This window comes from Cyprinodon tularosa, unplaced genomic scaffold (assembly GCF_016077235.1).
Source record: "Cyprinodon tularosa strain WSP-4 unplaced genomic scaffold, ASM1607723v1 ctg871, whole genome shotgun sequence".
In the NCBI taxonomy this organism is placed as follows: Eukaryota; Metazoa; Chordata; class Actinopteri; order Cyprinodontiformes; family Cyprinodontidae; genus Cyprinodon; species Cyprinodon tularosa.
In genome coordinates this window covers 451,081-475,244 of record NW_024039642.1, presented here as the reverse complement: position 1 = coordinate 475,244, position 24,164 = coordinate 451,081, and the positions used below count along the sequence as shown (strand labels likewise).

The following is a 24,164-nucleotide window of genomic DNA, read 5'->3' as shown; positions in this document are numbered from 1 at the left end:
CCATGAGACTTGTCTTCGGTCGGCAGCCCCCGTGGTGGGGCCTCCTAGAGGGGGGGAGGAGATGGACTCCCCTGACCTATCTTCAGTCCCCTTTGAGTACCATGACTTGGCCCCGGTCTTCAGTAAGGTCAGTGCTACGTCCCTTCCACCACATAGACCATATGACTGTGCAATTGAGTTGTTACCTGGAGCACCGTTACCCAGCAGCCGTTTATACAACATCTCCAAACCAGAACGAGAGACAATGGAGAAGTATATTAACGAGTCTTTAGCTGCTGGAATTATTCGTCCGTCCTCTTCTTCTTTGGGTGCTGGTTTCTTTTTTGTTGGCAAGAAGGATGGTTCATTAAGACCATGCATTGACTACAGAGGGTTGAACCAAATCACTATAAAGAATAAGTACCCTCTACCTCTCCTAGCCTCAGCTTTTGAACCAGTTCAGGGGGCAACAGTCTTCACCAAACTGGATCTGAGAAACGCATATCATCTCCTCAGAATCAGAGAAGGTGATGAATGGAAGACTGCTTTCAAGACACCATTAGGTCAGTTCGAGTACCTGGTGATGCCTTTTGGTTTAACTAACGCCCCCGCTTGCTTTCAAGCACTAGTGAATGATGTTCTCAGAGATTTTTTAAATGTGTTTGTCTTTGTCTATATAGACGACATACTCATTTATTCACGGAACCTAACTGATCACAAGAAACATGTCCGTCTGGTGTTACAGAGGCTACTGGAGAACAAGTTATTCGTCAAGGCAGAAAAATGTGAATTCCACCAACCATCAGTGACCTTTTTGGGGTTTGTGCTCGAGGGCGGGCAGGTTAAGCCTGCTGAGGACAAGATAAAGGCGGTATTGGACTGGCCGATTCCTGAAACTCGAAAACAGCTTCAAAGGTTTTTGGGGTTCGCCAATTTTTACCGTCGTTTCATTAGAAATTATAGCCAGATGGCTCAACCTCTGACCTCTTTAACTTCGGTTAAGAGGAATTTTCAATGGACTCCCGAAGCTCAGTCTGCTTTTGACAAACTGAAATCTTTGTTTTCCAGAGCACCGGTGTTAATTCAGCCTGACCCTTCTAAACAGTTCATCCTGGAGGTCGATGCTTCGGATTCTGGCGTTGGAGCCGTCCTTTCCCAGAGACTCGACTCAGATCAAAAGATTCATCCATGTGCTTTTTTCTCCCGCAGACTCTCATCAGCAGAACAGAACTACGGTGTTGGAGATCGAGAACTATTAGCCATTAAGTTGGCGTTGGAGGAGTGGAGACACTGGTTAGAGGGAGCTGAGCACCCGGTTCTAGTCTGGACTGACCACAAGAACCTTGCTAGCATCCAGTCTGCCAAACAGGCCAATCCTCGTCAATCCAGGTGGTCCATTTTCTTCTCCAGATTTAATCTCGTTATCTCCTACAGACCCGGATCAAAGAATGTGAAACCAGACTCCCTCTCGCGCCTATACTCCGTCGATCAACCCGAGACTCCAGAGCCAGTCCTCCCGGCCTCTTGTACTGTGGGAGTCGTGAACTGGGAGATCTCCGATCTCATTAACTCCGCCCTGGCCACGGAACCCGACCCAGGTAACGGTCCGGCTAACAGAACTTATGTCCCGTCTTCCGTCAGGTCCAGGCTCATTCAATGGATGCACACTGCCAAATTCTCGGCTCACCCTGGAGTCAGTAGAACCATCGCTCTCATCACCAGACGCTTCTGGTGGCCCACTCTCCACAGGGACGTAAAGGAATATGTGCTGGCCTGCCCCATTTGTGCTAGAAACAAGGCCTCGCATCAGCCACCCTCTGGTCTGCTTCAACCTCTTCCGATCCCTTCACGTCCATGGTCCCACATTGCCATAGATTTCGTCACTGGTCTCCCCGTCTCTCGAGGTATGTCCACAATACTCACCATCGTTGACCGTTTTTCCAAGTCCTGTCATTTAGTCCCTCTCAGGAAGCTCCCCTCGGCGTTCCAGACTGCTCAGCTTCTCGTGAAACACGTCTTCAGATTACATGGCATTCCCCAGGAAATCCTATCAGACCGTGGTCCTCAATTTATCTCACAAGTTTGGAAAGCCTTCTGTTCAGCTCTGGGTTGTAAGTCTGCTTTGACTTCAGGTTATCATCCACAATCCAACGGTCAGACCGAGCGCATGAACCAGCACCTTGAATCCACCCTCCGCTGCCTAACTTCCAACAACCCCACCGACTGGAGCCAGTATCTCCCTTGGATTGAGTACGCCCATAACTCCCAGAGATCCGCTTCCACCGGCCAGTCACCATTTCAGGTCAGTCATGGATACCAACCACCACTTTTTCCCGCAGATGAAAAGGAGATATCAGTCAGGACGATCAACCAACACATCCGCCGCTGTCAAAGGGTTTGGAAGGAAACCATCACCACTCTCAACAGATCATCAGAAACCTCCAAACGTTTTGCCGACTCTAAGAGACGTCCCGCTCCTGAGTACACCATCGGACAGGAGGTATGGCTGTCTACCCGGGACATTCCCCTCAAGGGAATGTCTCGGAAACTGTCTCCCAGATTCATCGGTCCGTTTAAGGTTTCCCAGGTCATCAGTCCCTCCGCAGTCCGTCTCCAGCTACCTCCGAGTCTACGCATCCATCCCACCTTTCATGTGTCTCAGGTCAAGCCCGTAGTCTCTAGCCCTCTGTGCCCGCCATCCGACTCCCCACCACCCGCCCTGGAAGTCGATGGTCACCCTGCATTCACCGTCCGTCGCATCGTGGACTCCCGTCGGCGAGGTCGCGGCTGGCAGTACCTCGTCGACTGGGAGGGCTACGGCCCTGAAGACCGTCAGTGGGTTCCCGGCTCTTACATCCTCGATCCTTCCCTGATCGAGGAGTATGAGCGTTCCTACCCATCTACTTCCTCCGGACCGCCAAGGGGCGGTCGTTGAGGGGGGGGTACTGTTGGAAGCTGGAGAAGTACCTCTCTTCTCCAGCAGAGTCCGCTGTGGATCCTCCTGAGCAGAGCCCTCTGCACAGCTGCTGCTCGTTACCATCATCAGGAGGACCCTCTACTTAAGCTGTCTTCAGACCTTGCCTCAACGCCGCAGTGTTGAGCCAGTTGGTTAGCACCTAAGCCCAGAACCTCTGAGAACTTTGCTTACTCTGAGATTCTGACAGGATCCTAATCTTGTCTCTGTCTCTCCAGGAAAACCTGATCTTCCTTCGTGAAGCTCTGGTAGAGCTTAACCCGCCGAGCCTGCCCTCAGAGCCAAACCTGAAGACTTCCCCTGGATTCTCTTGCAGCTCTGGACCAAGAGCTGGAAATCCAAAGTCAAGGTCTGCTGCCTTTCTAGAAGCAAGACGCTGAAGCAGCTAACGGACTCAGCTAATCAGACTCTCTCCAGTTCCAACAACCTTCCTCTCCAAGATCCATTCAAGGACCCACAGACTCCGGTGAACCCGTTTGCCCAGAACCAGAACATACTACCATTGGATTGTATTCAATAAACTCTGTTAACTTTTCATCTGTTTCCTGTGTCGTGGTGTTCTGCATAATTGGGTCACATTCGTGTACCGATCATGACACTATTAAATAGAGCATTTAATAGTCATTTGCTTCTGTCTCCTTGAACCCCAGTGGGCCTCAGCAGATGGCCGCTCACACTGAGCCTGGTTCTGCTGGAGGTTTCTTCCTGTTCAAAGGGAGTTTTTCCTCTCCACTGTCGCTACAAGAATGCTTAGTGTGAGGGATTGCTGAAGAGTCAATGAGTCGATGCAATCAGCTGGTTTTCCTTAGATAGAAAACTTTGAATCAATCTGACTGGATGATCTGGTTGATGTGGATCTATAAAGTGACCTGAGATGACATGATGTGAATTGGAGCTATAGAAATAAACTGAATAGAGTTAAATTTACACCATTAAATAATTGCACTTCTAAATGCATACATATGAAAACATTTAAAATGATTCATTAAATAAGTAAATGTCATTTTAAAGAATAACTGTATTTAAAAATGTATATATATACTTCATTATTTATGCCTAAATAAATATAGAGTGAAGTAAAAAAAAAGGAATAGAATAGAATTCAACTATTCCTCATTCCACTGTCAGCCGTACAGAGCAACTAAATTCCCTCTCTGCATTTAACCCCTCCCCTCGGGGAGCAGTGGGCTGCCATTGTGCGGCGCCCGGGGAGCAGAGTGGCATTAAGGGTCCTAATCAGGGACCCAGAGTGGCAGTCTGTGGGAGTGGGACTCAAACTCACAACCTCTGGGATCCAAAGCCCTAACCACTAGGCCACCACTCCAGAGGCGTAGCCAGAAATTTTTTATAAGGGTGGCTAGGCAATAACCAATGTACACTAAGGGGGGGCTGAAAGTGGATCGGCACCAGAACCTCACAGTCCATCTACTCTGTTCCAACAGGAAAATTAACAAGCAAAACATCCATATTTTCTAAATAAAGACAAACTATACTTTCCTACAGCCTTTGCTAAAAAATAAGCGCATATATTTAAACATCCGTAATTTTCTGATTAAAAGATAAACTGGATGAAACTCAGTTTTGAGTTCTGGGGCGTAAATCAATCATCACTGTCATTACTTACCTACTTGTATCAATAAATGTTCTGTATAAAATGGATATTTACAAGCACTAATATCTACATAAATTAATTATTTGATCATTTTTTTTTTATTTAAATTGTTATTTATCTATGATTTCACTGAAGACTCCTAGATGACTTTACCCCACATAACACAAAATCAAGCTCTGAAAAGAGCATGAATTCTGTATTTATCATCTTTGGTGTTATATTTAGTATATTGATGTTTATATCTAACCACAAAAAAATAAAATGTTTTGAATATTTCACTTGAGAGTATTACTGTTGCCACCATCTGTCTTAGAGGGGAATAAATGATAGGGGTGGCCAATGATCGGCTAAGGGTGGCCATGGCCACCCCTGGCCCCCCATCTAGCTCCGCTCCTGCTCCACTCCAATTTATATTTTAAGGGTCCAGATTGTTGCATCGTAATTGTCTAAAATCTTTGGGATTCTGTTTTAGATAAATAAATCAATGTTACATTTATTTATTTGTAGAACATTCATATTTTGGCCGTCATATACCTGAGGATGACATCACCATGATCATGAAACCCGCCCTGCAGACGCCTGATTACTGTCTGACGTATGGAAATATGTCATATCAAATGGAATGACTGAGTCGTTTAATGGACATAATTTTCATATTTGATGAGTTGAAAGCCTGAAATGGGGTGAAAACAAAATCATTACGAAGAGAGACGATTCATCTTTTAGATAACAGTAAAAAAAATGATTAATTTAAATCCAAGATTGGAACATTTGATCTTAAAAATCACTGATTTCTGTTATTCTACAATGAAAACTCATGGAAAAAGAAGAAGAAGGAGGAAGATGAAGAGAAATTATCCTTTTAAAGCTGAACCGATGGGCGGCCTTCCTAACTGTCCTCATTACCAGCAGGTTACCTGCTCCGTCACACAGAGGGGCCTCCATGGAGGCTCAACCAGGCATCGACTGACTTCATTCATCTGCTGCCTTTGGATGAAGCTTGGATGAAGGGACCAATAAATACCATTAATTAAGCAGCAGTCTGGTTCATCTGATCCAGATTAATACTAAATATAATCTCCTGGTTATCATAAGTTACTAACTAAGCTACCCGGTAACTCCTTCAAACAGCCAAAGCTTAAATACGCTGAGATAATTTTCCTATTTACAGCAGAACCAGAAATACAGTTAATCTATTAAAGCTTTGCATGATGTGAGGCGCTGAGGGAAGCAGGGTGGAGCTACATACTGCTACCTCCATAGGGACAGTGGGGGAGGGGGTAGATATAAACACAGCGCCACGGTAACAGGAAGTGGAGCGTGAGCTGAACTATGAGCATAAAGGCGTGTTAATGTTTGATGCTTGCTTGAAGGCAGCGATTAACTCCATGTTTTCCTTATTCGCTCCCTCTGAATGGAACGTCTCTCTTCTGAACTTTGACCCCTGCTCTGAGCTGAGGTGCTACAGGCACATGTAGGCATTAGCATTAAAACAAGGAAGGACCTGACTGAGGAACATTCTGCTCACAGGAGCCTCATGGGGGGGTTAGCATGCTAACGCTGCAGCCTGCAGGGACCCACAGGCCCCCACTGCCTCTGTCCACTCAGGACGGGACACAAGAAGGAAAACACAAGCAGGTGGGAGCACTGCTCAGGTTAAGGGCTCTGATTGGTCCGTCAGGTCCTCCTCCTCCACCCTGATTGGCTCGGCTGCAGCTAAGGAGTGCTGGGACTGGCTGGAGAAGGACATGTGTGACGAGCGGCTCTGGGTGTCGTCCTCGTCCTCCGCCATCACCGCCTTCCTTCTAGGTCGTCTCCTCTGGTCCTTCCTGATGTTTTCCTCCTCCTCCTCCTCCTGCTGCGCTCTCCTGCTCCTCACCGTCGCTCTCCTCTGCTCCCCTAACGTCCACATGCTCTCCTCCTCGTCCTCCTTGCCCTGGATTTCCCGATCAAAGTCCAGCAGCTCCTCCATCATCTCCTCGATCTCCGTCTCTCCGTCCATCTCCCCCTCCACCTCTGATCCGAGTTCTCCCATGCTCTCCGTCAGGTTGGTGTCGTCCGTCTCCTCCTCCTCCCCGAGGCCCCTCGGCCTTTCGGGCGGCTCGCTGGCCTGACTCTCACCGAACTCCAGGATGGTGGGCAGGTTTCCCTGCTTGGGGCAGCGCTTCCTCAGGCTGACCAGGAAGGGCTGAGGCAGGGAGAAGATGTCCACGTTGTTCCCCAGGTCGATCCAGGTCACACTGGGAAAACTGCTGGGATCCTGCAGAGGAAAACATTCACATTATAACGGGATGATCAGTAGTTACTGTGGTTAACCCACCTCTCCTCTCTACATTTAGAGGAGTGGAATGAAAACTCATCAGGGTTGAGCTACATGGGGGGCCCAGAGGTGGCCCCCCACCCTTAAAGGCCAGTTTATGCTTCTGACACATAGCCTCTGCAACAACCACGCCCCCCACGCTAAGGTTCTGCATCCATCGTCACGCACCTAAAAAAAATCCTGACTACGTGTCAGACGGTCGTAAACCCGCTCACACCTTAAGCGGAAGTGAGCAGACAAAAAGCAGCTGTGATTGGTCCTTGGTACGCCTTTCCGGCTGTCTGTTTTGCCCCCCCGGTGCTACCGGGGGGGTTGGGTGGTGCAACTTCACTCAGGTATAGGATGCAGGAGTTCAACCTGCAACTGAAGGGTTGTCGGTTTAAGCCCCGGCTTTCATGGCCGCTGTGGGCAAGGCGCTCCCTGCCTACTGATGGTGGTCAGAGGCCCGGTGGCGGCGGCTGTTCGGCAGCCTCCTTCCGTCAGCGAGCCCCAGGGCAGCTGTGGCTGCCATGCAGCTCACCACCATCAGTGAACGACTGAATGTAGTGAGGAACGCTTTGACGAGTCAGGAGACTCTATAATTCAATTCAGTTTATTTATATAGCGCCAAATTCACAACACGTCATCTCAAGGCACTTTACAGATCAAGCCTGGTTATAAGTACAGAGCAGTTTATCATGTCTTCTCTAAAAACTGAAAAATTACAGATAGCCTGGGTAATTTTAGTCTGTCTGATTTTCATCGGGTGTTTCTGACCTTCAGGGCGTCGGTGAGCTCCTTCAGGATCACCCTGGTCAGCCTGTTTCCGTTCAGGGCCAGCGTTTCCAGGTGCGGCAGGGCGGCCAGGGTGGGCAGCAACAGCAGGAAGGCCTCGTCCGTCAGCTCGGTGAAGCCCAGCTCCAGGCTGACCACGGTGGATGCGTGACGCTGCAGGTGTGCAGACAGGCGCTCCATGTCCCGGGTCGTCAGAGGGATGCCGGACAGATCCAGGGCGCCGCTGGCCAACGGCGCCGACAGCACCGCCTTCAGACTGGAGACACAGGAGAAGAATCGCTTTAAAGGTCGGAATGTTCGCCTACGGATCGGAAACGACTTCCTGTTCTTAGATGTTCGCTATATAACACCACGGATATCTGCAGTTATAGCATCGGTCACTATGGAGCTAATTCTGTTCCATTATTGTAAAAAATGCCCCCATTTACGTTTAGCTGGTTTGGAGCTGGATGACAGTTGCCTTTTGTATCTATGCTTCTTTTTCTATGTCTGCTTCTGTCTCCTTGAACCCCAGTGGGCCTCAGCAGATGGCCGCTCACACTGAGCCTGGTTCTGCTGGAGGTTTCTTCCTGTTAAAAGGGAGTTTTTCCTCTCCACTGTCGCTACAAGCATGCTTAACATTTATTTTTCATAGTTTATTATTTTGAATTGTATTTTTTATTTTTATTGGTTTCTTTTTTGAAAATAAAATAAATCTAATTGTTTTCTTTGTTTTTACAGATTTAAGATTAAACAAAAATATTTAATTCCTATTTTAAGAATTTGTGTTTTTTTAAAATTGCTCTTTCCAGATCGTATTCTCTTTCCTGTGGAGTGAGGAGAGGAAACGCGTTTCTATTGGTCTGCTGGACATTAGCAATAACATTTTTATTGGTCGATAGCGAACGTTTGAATAAGGCTGGAAGTGAAGTGAATGGGAAATAAAAAAAGAAATTAGGGAGGGGTGGGAGCATATTTCACACTTTATCTTTGACAGGATAAAGTTTGAGATATTAAAAAAAAAACCTCAGCACAAGAAGGAGTGAAGTCCAGAGGAGTGGAACTCTGCAGCTTCTTACTGAGCCGTAGGGATGGTCCAGCAACGACGACGCATCGGAGCTAGCGTCGAGCGCTAGCAGCAAAATGGCCGCTACTTATATAGCTCTTTTTCAAGTCAGGAGACTTTTTTTATTTATTTTTTCACATTTTACTTGTTGTTTTATTGAATTAAAGGGTGTTTTGTAGCTGGTCTGTAGTGGCTCTGTGGTTTCCTCTCTAGTACTTCTCCTTTTTTTTTATGTATTTATTTTTATTTTTTTATTTTATTTCATTTTTTTTATTCAACAATTTCACACTTTACTAAAATGCACGAACATTCGTCTCCATTGAGAAAATATTACACTGTGCAGTATCCAACATTGCTGGCGTTTTAACATAAAACTAAAAACAAAAATGAAAATCATCACATTTTGCCAGGGAAAGTACAATTTACAAAAAGATATTAAATTGTTTACACACATTTACAGTTTTTGTTAAGTCAGGAGACTTGACCAAAGCACTTTAGACCACATTCAGTCAGTCACTCACACACTGATGGTGGTGAGCTACATCGTAGCCACAGCTGCCCTGGGGCTCACTCACTGTCTGAGGACGCAACAACACTGAAAACCAGCTGGGGCTCAAACCGACAACCCTCTGACTGCAGGGTAAACTCCGTCCTGCATCCGACGCCATTGTCGCTGTCGGTGAACTATTGTTTCAACATTTTACAACAGCGATGCAGGAGCCGGTTTAAACTCACTGACGCGCTAAACTTTGTTTATAAGAGCATCTGTTAAAGTAACACATCTGCCAAAATAATCTCTGATCTTTAGCTGATCGTCGTCAAATAATCAGCAAATCTTTCCAGCTGTGTGAGAATGTTTCACTGCAAAAAACATCTAGAAATAAGTAAAAAAAATTTCTTAAATTAAGTGTATTTACCCTTAATTTGAGCAGGTCAATAAGATGATCTGCCAATGGAATGATTATTTTTACTCGTAAAATAAGATAATTAGATAATGTGCACTTGAAATAAGACAATTCAATTGTTGTTTTCTTATTTTAAATGTAAATTGTCTTGTTCCATTGGCAAAGTGTCTCACCTACCTCCTCAATTCAAGAAAAATGCACTTAATTTGAGCAAAAATTACTTATTTAGATTTCCATTTTTTGCAGTATTTGATCGGGCCGACCTTCAGTCTGATTGTTCGTCTTGTAGAGTACAGGGGGTCACCAGGGGGGGTCAGCCTCTCACCACCACAGGAGAAAATCAAAAAACAAAAATGCTTCAACTTATTCAGTCCAGATTATCTTAATTTATAGTCAAGATGTGGATCTATAGAGTCTGAGGGTTCAGCCAGAGATTCTAATGGGCTTTATGGTGTTTTTTTCAGTGATTAATCTGGATTCAAAATATGGCGAGGCTAAATAAATTCAATTTTTTTCTTTGTTTAATCACCTCTAAATCAGACATGTTTTTTTTTTTTTTTTTTTTTTTTTTACAGTGTCCTGTCTGGCAAGGTGGCAATAAGAATAATTGTCTTGATGCCAAAAGGAGCCCAACAGATTTTACTTTCACAAGTGTAGCGGTATGGCAATTGCCATACTGCTCCACTTGTTTCATGTATATAAATTGCTTTATTATAATTATGCAGGGAGTTTTACAGTTCATATGGACACTGCAATATAAGTAGAGCAGAAAAACAGAAGAAGAAGGAAAAAGAAAAAAACAGGACAAAAGATGAAAGAAAGAGGAGATAGGAAGGAGACAATGACAAAACATTTTCAGTCTGCTTCAACACCTGTAATGAGATGGAGAAAAAAAAAAGAAAAAAAAAAGAAAAAAGAACAGCACAACCAAAAAACATGGTACGAGATATACAATAAAGCAAACACCTTGAAACTATCACTAAAGTAATATTATTAAGTCTGACATGTACTCTGTGTCACCTGAAGATATGAATGTGGGGTTTCTGTTTGGAAGTGAATCTCTAAGTACCTGAAGCCTAGCACCTGTAGTTGTTTGTGAGGGTGAACTTGTGCATGTAAAGTTTTAACCATAGAAAAAAATGCTCAATAGTGGTTGTGGAGAGCCGGAGAGGCACACCCCCCAGAGCACTGAGTCCAGCGCCGGGAGACCCAAAGCCCCAGGCGCCCAAAGGGACCCCAGAAGCGAAGGCACCAAGGCGGGGCCAGCCCCGGAAACCAGACCCCACCAAGGCAGGAGGAGAGACAGCCACGAGGAAGCCCCCCAGCCACCGCCATGCCGGCGCCCCGGGGAGCCGCGGGGACGAGTCCGCGGGCCCCGCCGGCAGCCGGCCACCCCGAAGTAGGGCCGGGCACCGAACACCAGCCCCCCCACGGCGCCGACCGAAACGCCCCAGCCCCACAGAGCATCAGACATGTTGACATTTAAAATATTGGTTCCACCTGGAAAAAATATTCCACAATTCTTCACAAAAATACAAACAATTTTATTTCCAATAGTTTGGGATCTGAACTTGATTTAATTCACAGATGGAATTTCAGGCGGTATTTCTCCTAAGGCCCTCTGGGCTTAAAGGGTTAATGTAAGATTGTAAAGTTTACATATATTTAACTTTTTCATGTTATGATAATTTTCTTTTCTACAAATTTTACATAAAAAATGTAAACGATGCTCTTCAGAGCATCTTTATATCAGTGTCTTTCATTGGGCTCCTGTCACAGGATGATTACAGAGGGACGATTTTCAGTCGCTCTGTGCCAAAGAATTAAGTGGCAGAAATCCAGCAGTGCTTTGGGAGCACAAGAAAAAAAGGAAGGATCGTTTAATTGTTAATGAAGTGTTTGAAAGAAAAAGAGCTGGAGGCAGAGCGGCTGCTGTCCCTGACAGTCTGGGTAAAAGACCTCAGACTACTTCCCACAGCAGCCCTGGAGGGACGCGCACCAAACCAAGTCCAGGAAGTAGACCGCTCCCTCCTCCACGCTAACAGAAAGCGTTCTAATTAGTTAACCCAGCGATGCCCTCGGCTCTCTGTGACTCCCAAGACTGAAAGCTCTGATCTAATCGTTCCTGTCCATAACGCCTCCCCCTCAGCTCCTCCTCCTAGAAACAGGGTAAAAAAACACCCACTGAAACCCACGGGCAACCCACTGGTGGTTTGATGTGTTATCAGCATCGTCAGGTTTTTCTCCTATGGCTCCAGGGGCAGAGTTCCCACGGTTTACCAGAACATAGTCTGTCACAGAGCTTCTGGTCCTGCTCTCCTCTTCCATTGGAAGCGATATAGAAAAATAAAAAGCAGATGAGATGCTGCAGAAAGTCATGATGTGTTTGGCTTCGGTCCAGAATCCCAGGCTTTGGGAATGTGATGCACTCCTCCCAGCTCCAACCTGGGGTCACCCTCTAAAAACATGGAGCTACATGGCAGAGCAGAGGATCGCTCCACTATATGACCTTCATTCCTGGGAAGTGAAGGTTGATACTGAACTACTGTTAAACTGTTAAATCATTATCAGAACAAAGCAAAGTCGTTTTTCTTTTCCCAGCCAGGAAATGTCAGGAACCACTGATGTATTAGAATGATATAGAAATGTTACGTCTAGTTGTTTCATGATGTATTGTGGCCCCCATACACCCATCATGATGATTGTGAGAACCATCCCCTGACCCCCCCTCTTGGTGTCACCTGACCCCACTTTGGGAGGCTCTGCTCTACGCTGCCTCTGATGAAGAGCAGAGGAGAAAGAACACAACCCTGGGGAGGAACCAGAGCTGATGAGCTGGGAGTCTGAGAAATGTTTTCCCAGCTTCATGTGCTGCTTCCTGTCAGACAGGAAGTCTGTAATCCACCTGCAGTGGAGTCAGGCACACACTGGGAGAGCTTCTCCTGAAGCAGCGCTGGGATGATTGAATGGAAGGCAGGGCTCAACTGGCTACCAGTCAGGAAGCTGGGGATCCACTGATGGTAAATTGGTGGATCTCTGTCCCGTTCGTGGAGAGAGGATCTTTCCTGGGTGGATGAAGTGGTGGATCCAACAACAGCCAAAGATAGTGGCTGTTTAACCCCATCGTGGTGGCTATTAACCCCATGGCGGTGGCTATTAACCCCATGGCGGTGGCTATTAGCCCCATGGTGGTGGCTATTAGCCCCATGGTGGTGGCTCTTAACCCCATGGCGTTGGCTATTAGCCCCATGGTGGTGGCTATTAACCCCATGGCGGTGGCTATTAGCCCCATGATGGTGGCTCTTAACCCCATGGTGGTGGCTATTAACCCCATGGTGGTGGCTATTAGCCCCATGGTGGTGGCTCTTAACCCCATGGTGGTGGCTATTAACCCCATGGCGGTGGCTATTAGCCCCATGGTGGTGGCTATTAACCCCATGGTGGTGGCTGTTTAACCCCATGGTGGTGGCTATTAGCCCCATGGCAGTGGCTGTTTAACCCCATGGTGGTGGCTGTTAACCCCATGGCGGTGGCTATTAACCCCATGGTGGTGGCTATTAGCCCCATGGCGGTGGCTATTAACCCCATGGTGGTGGCTATTAACCCCATGGCGGTGGCTGTTTAACCCCATGGTTGTGGCTATTAGCCCCATGGCGGTGGCTGTTTAACCCCATGGTGGTGGCTATTAGCCCCATGGCAGTGGCTGTTTAACCCCATGGTGGTGGCTGTTAACCCCATGGTGGGGGCTGTTAACCCCATGGCGGTGGCTATTAGCCACATGGCGGTGGCTATTAGCCCCATGGTGGTGGCTATTAACCCCATGGTGGTGGCTGTTTAACCCCATGGTGGTGGCTGTTAACCCCATGGTGGTGGCTGTTAACCCCATGGTGGTGGCTATTAGTCCCATGGTGGTGGCTGTTAACCCCATGGCGGTGGCTATTAACCCCATGGTGGTGGCTGTTAACCCCATGGCGGTGGCTATTAGCCCCATGGCGGTGGCTATTAGTCCCATGGTGGTGGCTATTAACCCCATGGTGGTGGCTTTTTAACCCCATGGTGGTGGCTATTAACCCCATGGTGGTGGCTATTAGCCCCATGGCGGTGGCTATTAGCCCCATGGTGGTGGCTATTAACCCCATGGTGGTGGCTGTTTAACCCCATGGTGGTGGCTATTAACCCCATGGTGGTGGCTGTTAACCCCATGGCGGTGGCTATTAGTCCCATGGTGGTGGCTGTTAACCCCATGGCGGTGGCTATTAACCCCATGGTGGTGGCTCTTAACCCCATGGCGGTGGCTATTAGCCCCATGGCAGTGGCTATTAGTCCCATGGTGGTGGCTATTAACCCCATGGTGGTGGCTATTAACCCCATGGTTGTGATTGTTTAACCCCATGGTGGTGGCTATTAACCCCATGGTGGTGGCTGTTAACCCCATGGCGGTGGCTATTAGTCCCATGGTGGTGGCTGTTAACCCCATGGCGGTGGCTATTAACCCCATGGTGGTGGCTGTTAACCCCATGGCGGTGGCTATTAGCCCCATGGCGGTGGCTATTAGTCCCATGGTGGTGGCTGTTAACCCCATGGTGGTGGCTGTTTAACCCCATGGCGGTGGCTATTAGCCCCATGGTGGTGGCTATTAGCCCCATGGCGGTGGCTATTAGCCCCATGGTGGTGGCTATTAGCCCCATGGTGGTGGCTGTTTAACCCCATGGCGGTGGCTATTAGCCCCATGGTGGTGGCTGTTTAACCCCATGGTGGTGGCTATTAGCCCCATGGCGGTGGCTATTAGCCCCGTGGCGGTGGCTATTAGCCCCATGGTGGTGGCTGTTTAACCCCATGGTGGTGGCTATTAACCCCATGGTGGTGGCTGTTAACCCCATGGCGGTGGCTATTAGCCCCATGGCGGTGGCTATTAGTCCCATGGTGGTGGCTATTAACCCCATGGTGGTGGCTGTTTAACCCCATGGTGGTGGCTATTAACCCCATGGTGGTGGCTATTAGCCCCATGGCGGTGGCTATTAGCCCCATGGTGGTGGCTATTAACCCCATGGTGGTGGCTGTTAACCCCATGGCGGTGGCTATTAACCCCATGGTGGTGGCTGTTAACCCCATGGCGGTGGCTATTAGCCCCATGGCAGTGGCTATTAGTCCCATGGTGGTGGCTATTAACCCCATGGTGGTGGCTATTAACCCCATGGTGGTGGCTGTTTAACCCCATGGTGGTGGCTATTAACCCCATGGTGGTGGCTGTTAACCCCATGGCGGTGGCTATTAGTCCCATGGTGGTGGCTGTTAACCCCATGGCGGTGGCTATTAACCCCATGGTGGTGGCTGTTAACCCCATGGCGGTGGCTATTAGCCCCATGGCGGTGGCTATTAGTCCCATGGTGGTGGCTGTTAACCCCATGGCGGTGGCTATTAGCCCCATGGCGGTGGCTATTAGCCCCGTGGTGGTGGCTATTAACCCCATGGTGGTGGCTGTTTAACCCCATGGCGGTGGCTATTAGCCCCATGGTGGTGGCTATTAACCCCATGGTGGTGGCTGTTAGCCCCATGGTGGTGGCTGTTTAACCCCATGGTGGTGGCTATTAACCCCATGGTGGTGGCTATTAGCCCCATGGCGGTGGCTATTAGCCCCATGGTGGTGGCTCTTAACCCCATGGTGGTGGCTATTAACCCCATGGCTGTGGCTATTAACCCCATGGCGGTGGCTATTAACCCCATGGCGGTGGCTATTAGCCCCATGGCGGTGGCTATTAGCTCCATGGTGGTGGCTCTTAACCCCATGGTGGTGGCTATTAGCCCCATGGTGTTGGCTATTAACCCCATGGTGGTGGCTATTAACCCCATGGTGGTGGCTATTAGCCCCATGGCGGTGGCTATTAGCCCCATGGTGGTGGCTATTAACCCCATGGTGGTGGCTATTAGCCCCATGGCGGTGGCTATTAACCCCATGGCAGTGGCTATTAGCCCCATGTTGGTGGCTCTTAACCCCATGGTGGTGGCTATTAGCCCCATGGCGGTGGCTATTAACCCCATGGCGGTGGCTATTAGCCCCATGGCGGTGGCTCTTAACCCCATGGTGGTGGCTATTAACCCCATGGCGGTGGCTATTAACCCCATGGCGGTGGCTATTAGCCCCATGGTGGTGGCTATTAGCCCCATGGTGGTGGCTATTAACCCCATGGTGGTGGCTATTAACCCCATGGCGATGGCTGTTAGCCCCATGGTGGTGGCTATTAACCCCATGGCGATGGCTGTTAGCCCCATGGTGGTGGCTGTTTAACCCCATGGTGGTGGCTATTAGTCCCATGGTGGTGGCTATTAACCCCATGGTGGTGGCTATTAACCCCATGGTGGTGGCTGTTTAACCCCATGGTGGTGGCTATTAACCCCATGGTGGTGGCTGTTAACCCCATGGCGGTGGCTATTAGTCCCATGGTGGTGGCTGTTAACCCCATGGCGGTGGCTATTAACCCCATGGTGGTGGCTGTTAACCCCATGGCGGTGGCTATTAGCCCCATGGCGGTGGCTATTAGTCCCATGGTGGTGGCTGTTAACCCCATGGCGGTGGCTATTAGCCCCATGGCGGTGGCTATTAGCCCCGTGGTGGTGGCTATTAACCCCATGGTGGTGGCTGTTTAACCCCATGGCGGTGGCTATTAGCCCCATGGCGGTGGCTATTAGCCCCGTGGCGGTGGCTATTAACCCCATGGTGGTGGCTGTTTAACCCCATGGCGGTGGCTCTTAACCCCATGGTGGTGGCTATTAGCCCCATGGTGTTGGCTATTAACCCCATGGTGGTGGCTATTAACCCCATGGTGGTGGCTATTAGCCCCATGGCGGTGGCTATTAGCCCCATGGTGGTGGCTATTAGCCCCATGGCGGTGGCTATTAACCCCATGGCGGTGGCTATTAGCCCCATGGTGGTGGCTCTTAACCCCATGGTGGTGGCTATTAGCCCCATGGCGGTGGCTATTAACCCCATGGCGGTGGCTATTAGCCCCATGGTGGTGGCTCTTAACCCCATGGTGGTGGCTATTAACCCCATGGCGGTGGCTATTAACCCCATGGCGGTGGCTATTAGCCCCATGGTGGTGGCTATTAACCCCATGGTGGTGGCTATTAGCCCCATGGTGGTGGCTATTAACCCCATGGTGGTGGCTATTAACCCCATGGCGATGGCTGTTAGCCCCATGGTGGTGGCTATTAACCCCATGGCGATGGCTGTTAGCCCCATGGCAGTGGCTGTTTAACCCCATGGTGGTGGCTGTTTAACCCTATGGTGGTGGCTATTAGCCCCATGGCGGTGGCTATTAGCCCCATGGTGGTGGCTATTAACCCCATGGCGGTGGCTATTAGCCCCATGATGGTGGCTCTTAACCCCATGGTGGTGGCTATTAACCCCATGGTGGTGGCTATTAGCCCCATGGTGGTGGCTCTTAACCCCATGGTGGTGGCTATTAACCCCATGGCGGTGGCTATTAGCCCCATGGTGGTGGCTATTAACCCCATGGTGGTGGCTGTTTAACCCCATGGTGGTGGCTATTAACCCCATGGCGGTGGCTGTTTAACCCCATGGTGGTGGCTATTAGCCCCTTGGCAGTGGCTGTTTAACCCCATGGTGGTGGCTGTTAACCCCATGGTGGGGGCTGTTAACCCCATGGCGGTGGCTATTAGCCCCATGGTGGTGGCTATTAGCCCCATGGTGGTGGCTATTAGCCCCATGGTGGTGGCTGTTTAACCCCATGGTGGTGGCTATTAACCCCATGGTGGTGGCTGTTAACCCCATGGCGGTGGCTATTAACCCCATGGTGGTGGCTGTTAACCCCATGGCGGTGGCTATTAGCCCCATGGCGGTGGCTATTAGTCCCATGGTGGTGGCTATTAACCCCATGGTGGTGGCTATTAACCCCATGGTGGTGGCTGTTTAACCCCATGGTGGTGGCTATTAACCCCATGGTGGTGGCTGTTAACCCCATGGCGGTGGCTATTAACCCCATGGTGGTGGCTGTTAACCCCATGGCGGTGGCTATTAGCCCCATGGCGGTGGCTATTAGTCCCATGGTGGTGGCTGTTAACCCCATGGCGGTGGCTATTAGCCCCATGGCGGTGGCTATTAGCCCCGTGGTGGTGGCTATTAACCCCATGGTGGTGGCTGTTTAACCCCATGGCGGTGGCTATTAGCCCCATGGTGGTGGCTATTAGCCCCATGGCGGTGGCTATTAGCCCCATGGTGGTGGCTATTAGCCCCATGGTGGTGGCTGTTTAACCCCATGGTGGTGGCTATTAGCCCCATGGTGGTGGCTGTTTAACCCCATGGTGGTGGCTATTAGCCCCATGGTGGTGGCTGTTTAACCCCATGGCGGTGGCTATTAGCCCCATGGTGGTGGCTGTTTAACCACATGGTGGTGGCTATTAGCCCCATGGCGGTGGCTATTAGCCCCGTGGCGGTGGCTATTAGCCCCATGGTGGTGGCTATTAACCCCATGGTGGTGGCTATTAACCCCATGGCGGTGGCTATTAGCCCCATGGCGGTGGCTATTAGCCCCGTGGTTGTGGCTATTAACCCCATGGTGGTGGCTGTTTAACCCCATGGTGGTGGCTATTAGCCCCATGTCGGTGGCTATTAGCCCCATGGTGGTGGCTGTTTAACCCCATGGTGGTGGCTATTAGCCCCATGGTGGTGGCTGTTTAACCCCATGGCGGTGGCTATTAGCCCCATGGCGGTGGCTATTAGCCCCGTGGTGGTGGCTATTAACCCCATGGTGGTGGCTGTTTAACCCCATGGTGGTGGCTATTAGCCCCATGGCGGTGGCTATTAGCCCCATGGCGGTGGCTATTAACCCCATGGCGGTGGCTATTAGCCCCATGGTGGTGGCTCTTAACCCCATGCGGTGGCTATTAGCCCCATGGCGGTGGCTATTAACCCCATAGTGGTGGCTATTAGCCCCATGGTGGTGGCTATTAGCCCCATGGCGGTGGCTTTAGCCCCATGGTGGTGGCTCTTAACCCCATGGTGGTGGCTATTAACCCCATGGCGGTGGCTATTAGCCCCATGGCGGTGGCTATTAGCCCCATGGCGGTGGCTATTAGCCCCATGGCGGTGGCTCTTAACCCCATGGTGGTGGCTATTAGCCCCATGGTGTTGGCTATTAACCCCATGGTGGTGGCTATTAACCCCATGGTGGTGGCTATTAGCCCCATGGCGGTGGCTATTAGCCCCATGGTGGTGGCTATTAGCCCCATGGCGGTGGCTATTAACCCCATGGCGGTGGCTATTAGCCCCATGGTGGTGGCTCTTAACCCCATGGTGGTGGCTATTAGCCCCATGGCGGTGGCTATTAACCCCATGGCGGTGGCTATTAGCCCCATGGTGGTGGCTCTTAACCCCATGGTGGTGGCTATTAACCCCATGGCGGTGGCTATTAACCCCATGGCGGTGGCTATTAGCCCCATGGTGGTGGCTATTAACCCCATGGTGGTGGCTATTAGCCCCATGGTGGTGGCTATTAACCCCATGGTGGTGGCTATTAACCCCATGGCGATGGCTGTTAGCCCCATGGTGGTGGCTATTAACCCCATGGCGATGGCTGTTAGCCCCATGGCAGTGGCTGTTTAACCCCATGGTGGTGGCTGTTTAACCCTATGGTGGTGGCTATTAGCCCCATGGCGGTGGCTATTAGCCCCATGGTGGTGGCTATTAACCCCATGGCGGTGGCTATTAGCCCCATGATGGTGGCTCTTAACCCCATGGTGGTGGCTATTAACCCCATGGTGGTGGCTATTAGCCCCATGGTGGTGGCTCTTAACCCCATGGTGGTGGCTATTAACCCCATGGCGGTGGCTATTAGCCCCATGGTGGTGGCTATTAACCCCATGGTGGTGGCTGTTTAACCCCATGGTGGTGGCTATTAACCCCATGGCGGTGGCTGTTTAACCCCATGGTGGTGGCTATTAGCCCCTTGGCAGTGGCTGTTTAACCCCATGGTGGTGGCTGTTAACCCCATGGTGGGGGCTGTTAACCCCATGGCGGTGGCTATTAGCCCCATGGTGGTGGCTATTAGCCCCATGGTGGTGGCTATTAGCCCCATGGTGGTGGCTGTTTAACCCCATGGTGGTGGCTATTAACCCCATGGTGGTGGCTGTTAACCCCATGGCGGTGGCTATTAACCCCATGGTGGTGGCTGTTAACCCCATGGCGGTGGCTATTAGCCCCATGGCGGTGGCTATTAGTCCCATGGTGGTGGCTATTAACCCCATGGTGGTGGCTATTAACCCCATGGTGGTGGCTGTTTAACCCCATGGTGGTGGCTATTAACCCCATGGTGGTGGCTGTTAACCCCATGGCGGTGGCTATTAACCCCATGGTGGTGGCTGTTAACCCCATGGCGGTGGCTATTAGCCCCATGGCGGTGGCTATTAGTCCCATGGTGGTGGCTGTTAACCCCATGGCGGTGGCTATTAGCCCCATGGCGGTGGCTATTAGCCCCGTGGTGGTGGCTATTAACCCCATGGTGGTGGCTGTTTAACCCCATGGCGGTGGCTATTAGCCCCATGGTGGTGGCTATTAGCCCCATGGCGGTGGCTATTAGCCCCATGGTGGTGGCTATTAGCCCCATGGTGGTGGCTGTTTAACCCCATGGTGGTGGCTATTAGCCCCATGGTGGTGGCTGTTTAACCCCATGGTGGTGGCTATTAGCCCCATGGTGGTGGCTGTTTAACCCCATGGCGGTGGCTATTAGCCCCATGGTGGTGGCTGTTTAACCACATGGTGGTGGCTATTAGCCCCATGGCGGTGGCTATTAGCCCCGTGGCGGTGGCTATTAGCCCCATGGTGGTGGCTATTAACCCCATGGTGGTGGCTATTAACCCCATGGCGGTGGCTATTAGCCCCATGGCGGTGGCTATTAGCCCCGTGGTTGTGGCTATTAACCCCATGGTGGTGGCTGTTTAACCCCATGGTGGTGGCTATTAGCCCCATGTCGGTGGCTATTAGCCCCATGGTGGTGGCTGTTTAACCCCATGGTGGTGGCTATTAGCCCCATGGTGGTGGCTGTTTAACCCCATGGTGGTGGCTATTAACCCCGTGGTGGTGGCTATTAGCCCCATGGTGGTGGCTGTTTAACCCCATGGTGGTGGCTATTAACCCCGTGGTGGTGGCTATTAGCCCCATGGTGGTGGCTGTTTAACCCCATGGTGGTGGCTATTAACCCCATGGCGGTGGCTATTAGCCCCGTGGTGGTGGCTATTAGCCCCATGGTGGTGGCTGTTTAACCCCATGGTGGTGGCTATTAGCCCCATGGTCGTGGCTGTTTAACCCCATGGTGGTGGTTATTAACCCCGTGGTGGTGGCTATTAGCCCCATGGTGTGGCTGTTTAACCCCATGGTGGTGGCTATAAACCCCGTGGTGGTGGCTATTAGCCCCATGGTGGTGGCTGTTTAACCCCATGGCGGTGGCTATTAGCCCCATGGTGGTGGCTGTTAACCCCATGGCGATGGCTATTAACCCCATGGTGGTGGCTGTTAACCCCATGGCGGTGGCTATTAGTCCCATGGTGGTGGCTGTTAACCCCATGGCGGTGGCTATTAGCCCCGTGGCGGTGGCTATTAGCCCCGTGGCGGTGGCTATTAGCCCCGTGGTGGTGGCTATTAACCCCATGGTGGTGGCTGTTTAACCCCATGGCGGTGGCTATTAGCCCCATGGTGGTGGCTATTAGCCCCATGGTGGTGGCTGTTTAACACCATGGTGGTGGCTATTAGCCCCATGGTGGTGGCTGTTTAACCCCATGGTGGTGGCTATTAGCCCCATGGTGGTGGCTGTTTAACCCCATGGCGGTGGCTATTAGCCCCGTGGTGGTGGCTATTAACCCCATGGTGGTGGCTGTTTAACCCCATGGTGGTGGCTATTAGCCCCATGGCGGTGGCTATTAGCCCCATGGTGGTGGCGGTTTAACCCCATGGTGGTGGCTATTAACCCCGTGGTGGTGGCTATTAGCCCCATGGTGGTGGCTATTAGCCCCATGGTGGTGGCTGTTTAACCCCATGGTGGTGGCTATTAACCCCGTGGTGGTGGCTATTAGCCCCATGGTGGTGGCTGTTTAACCCCATGGTGGTGGCTATTAACCCCGTGGTGGTGGCTATTAGCCCCATGGTGGTGGCTGTTTAACCCCATGGTGGTGGCTATTAACCCCATGGCGGTGGCTATTAGCCCCGTGGTGGTGGCTATTAGCCCCATGGTGGTGGCTGTTTAACCCCATGGTGGTGGCTATTAGCCCCATGGTGGTGGCTGTTTAACCCCATGGTGGTGGCTATTAACCCCGTGGTGGTGGCTATTAGCCCCATGGTGGTGGCTGTTTAACCCCATGGTGGTGGCTATTAACCCCGTGGTGGTGGCTATTAGCCCCATGGTGGTGGCTGTTTAACCCCATGGTGGTGGCTATAAACCCCGTGGTGGTGGCTATTAGCCCCATGGTGGTGGCTGTTTAACCCCATGGTGGTGGCTATTAACCCCATGGTGGTGGCCATTAGCCCCGTGGTGGTGGCTATTAGCCCCATGGTGGTGGCTGTTTAACCCCATGGTGGTGGCTATTAACCCCGTGGTGGTGGCTATTAGCCCCATGGTGGTGGCTGTTTAACCCCATGGTGGTGGCTATTAACCCCATGGCGGTGGCTATTAGCCCCGTGGTGGTGGCTATTAGCCCCATGGTGGTGGCTGTTTAACCCCATGGTGGTGGCTATTAGCCCCATGGTGGTGGCTGTTTAACCCCATGGTGGTGGCTATTAACCCCGTGGTGGTGGCTATTAGCCCCATGGTGGTGGCTGTTTAACCCCATGGTGGTGGCTATAAACCCCGTGGTGGTGGCTATTAGCCCCATGGTGGTGGCTGTTTAACCCCATGGTGGTGGCTATTAACCCCATGTTGGTGGCTATTAGCCCCATGGTGGTGGCTATTAGCCCCATGGTGGTGGCTGTTTAACCCCATGGTGGTGGCTATTAACCCCATGGCGGTGGCTATTAGCCCCGTGGCGGTGGCTATTAGCCCCATGGTGGTGGCTATTAACTCTATGGTGGTGGCTATTAACTCCATGGCGGTGGCTGTTTAACCCCATGGTGGTGGCTATTAACCCCGTGGTGGTGGCTATTAGCCCCATGGTGGTGGCTGTTTAACCCCATGGTGGTGGCTATTAACCCCATGGCGGTGGCTATTAGCCCCGTGGCGGTGGCTATTAGCCCCATGGTGGTGGCTATTAACTCTATGGTGGTGGCTATTAACTCCATGGCGGTGGCTGTTTAACCCCATGGTGGTGTCTATTGACTCTATGGTGGTTGCTGTTTAACCCCATGGTGGTGGCTATTAGCCCCATGGTGGTGGCTGTTTAACCCCATGGTGGTGGCTATTAACCCCATGGCGGTGGCTATTAGCCCCGTGGCGGTGGCTATTAGCCCCATGGTGGTGGCTATTAACTCTATGGTGGTGGCTATTAGCCCCGTGGCGGTGGCTATTAGCCCCATGGTGGTGGCTATTAACCCCGTGGTGGTGGCTATTAGCCCCATGGTGGTGGCTGTTTAACCCCATGGTGGTGGCTATTAACCCCATGGCGGTGGCTATTAGCCCCGTGGCGGTGGCTATTAGCCCCATGGTGGTGGCTATTAACTCTATGGTGGTGGCTATTAACTCCATGGCGGTGGCTGTTTAACCCCATGGTGGTGGCTATTAGCCCCATGGTGGTGGCTGTTTAACCCCATGGTGGTGGCTATTAACCCCATGGCGGTGGCTATTAGCCCCGTGGCGGTGGCTATTAGCCCCATGGTGGTGGCTATTGACTCTATGGTGGTGGCTATTGACTCTATGGTGGTGGCTGTTTAACCCCATGGTGGTGGCTATTAGCCCCATGGTGGTGGCTGTTTAACCCCATGGTGGTGGCTATTAACCCCATGGCGGTGGCTATTAGCCCCGTGGCGGTGGCTATTAGCCCCATGGTGGTGGCTATTAACTCTATGGTGGTGGCTATTGACTCTATGGTGGTGGCTGTTTAACCCCATGGTGGTGGCTATTAGCCCCATGGTGGTGGCTGTTTAACCCCATGGTGGTGGCTATTAACCCCATGGCGGTGGCTATTAGCCCCGTGGCGGTGGCTATTAGCCCCATGGTGGTGGCTATTAACTCCATGGCGGTGGCTGTTTAACCCCATGGTGGTGTCTATTGACTCTATGGTGGTGGCTGTTTAACCCCATGGTGGTGGCTATTAGCCCCATGGTGGTGGCCGTTTTACCCTATGGTTAGCGTGCATAACCCATCTATGGAGGCCTTAGTCCTCGACGCGGCCGCCCCGGGTTTGAATCTGACCTGTGGTCCTGTGCCGCATGTCTCACCCCCCCTCTCTCTTACCCCTTTCCTGTCAGCCTACTTTCGAAAAAACAAGCCACCAGTGCTGTAAAAACAAAACAACAACAAAAAAACAACTCGTGAGTTAGGAGATCACCATTACGTTTGAAAGGGACTGTAAATACATTCCTTATATTCTGAATGAAAGTTTTTAGGAATTTATTC

General features: G+C 51.0%; 1 protein-coding gene across 2 annotated transcripts in view; it reads right to left on the bottom strand.

Annotated features, from left to right (window-relative positions):
- Positions 1-4,839: 4,839 nt before the first annotated feature.
- lrrc75a (leucine rich repeat containing 75A) overlaps positions 4,840-24,164 on the bottom strand; it is a 63,711-nt gene continuing 44,386 nt past the window's right edge. For both annotated transcript variants that reach the window (XM_038273450.1, XM_038273449.1), the window contains 2 exons: positions 7,642-7,915; positions 4,840-6,825 (listed from right to left, as the gene is read on the bottom strand). In XM_038273450.1, coding sequence (XP_038129378.1) covers positions 6,217-6,825; positions 7,642-7,915 — 883 coding nt within the window. In that variant the 3' untranslated portion in view covers positions 4,840-6,216. The remainder of the gene's footprint in view (positions 6,826-7,641; positions 7,916-24,164) is intronic.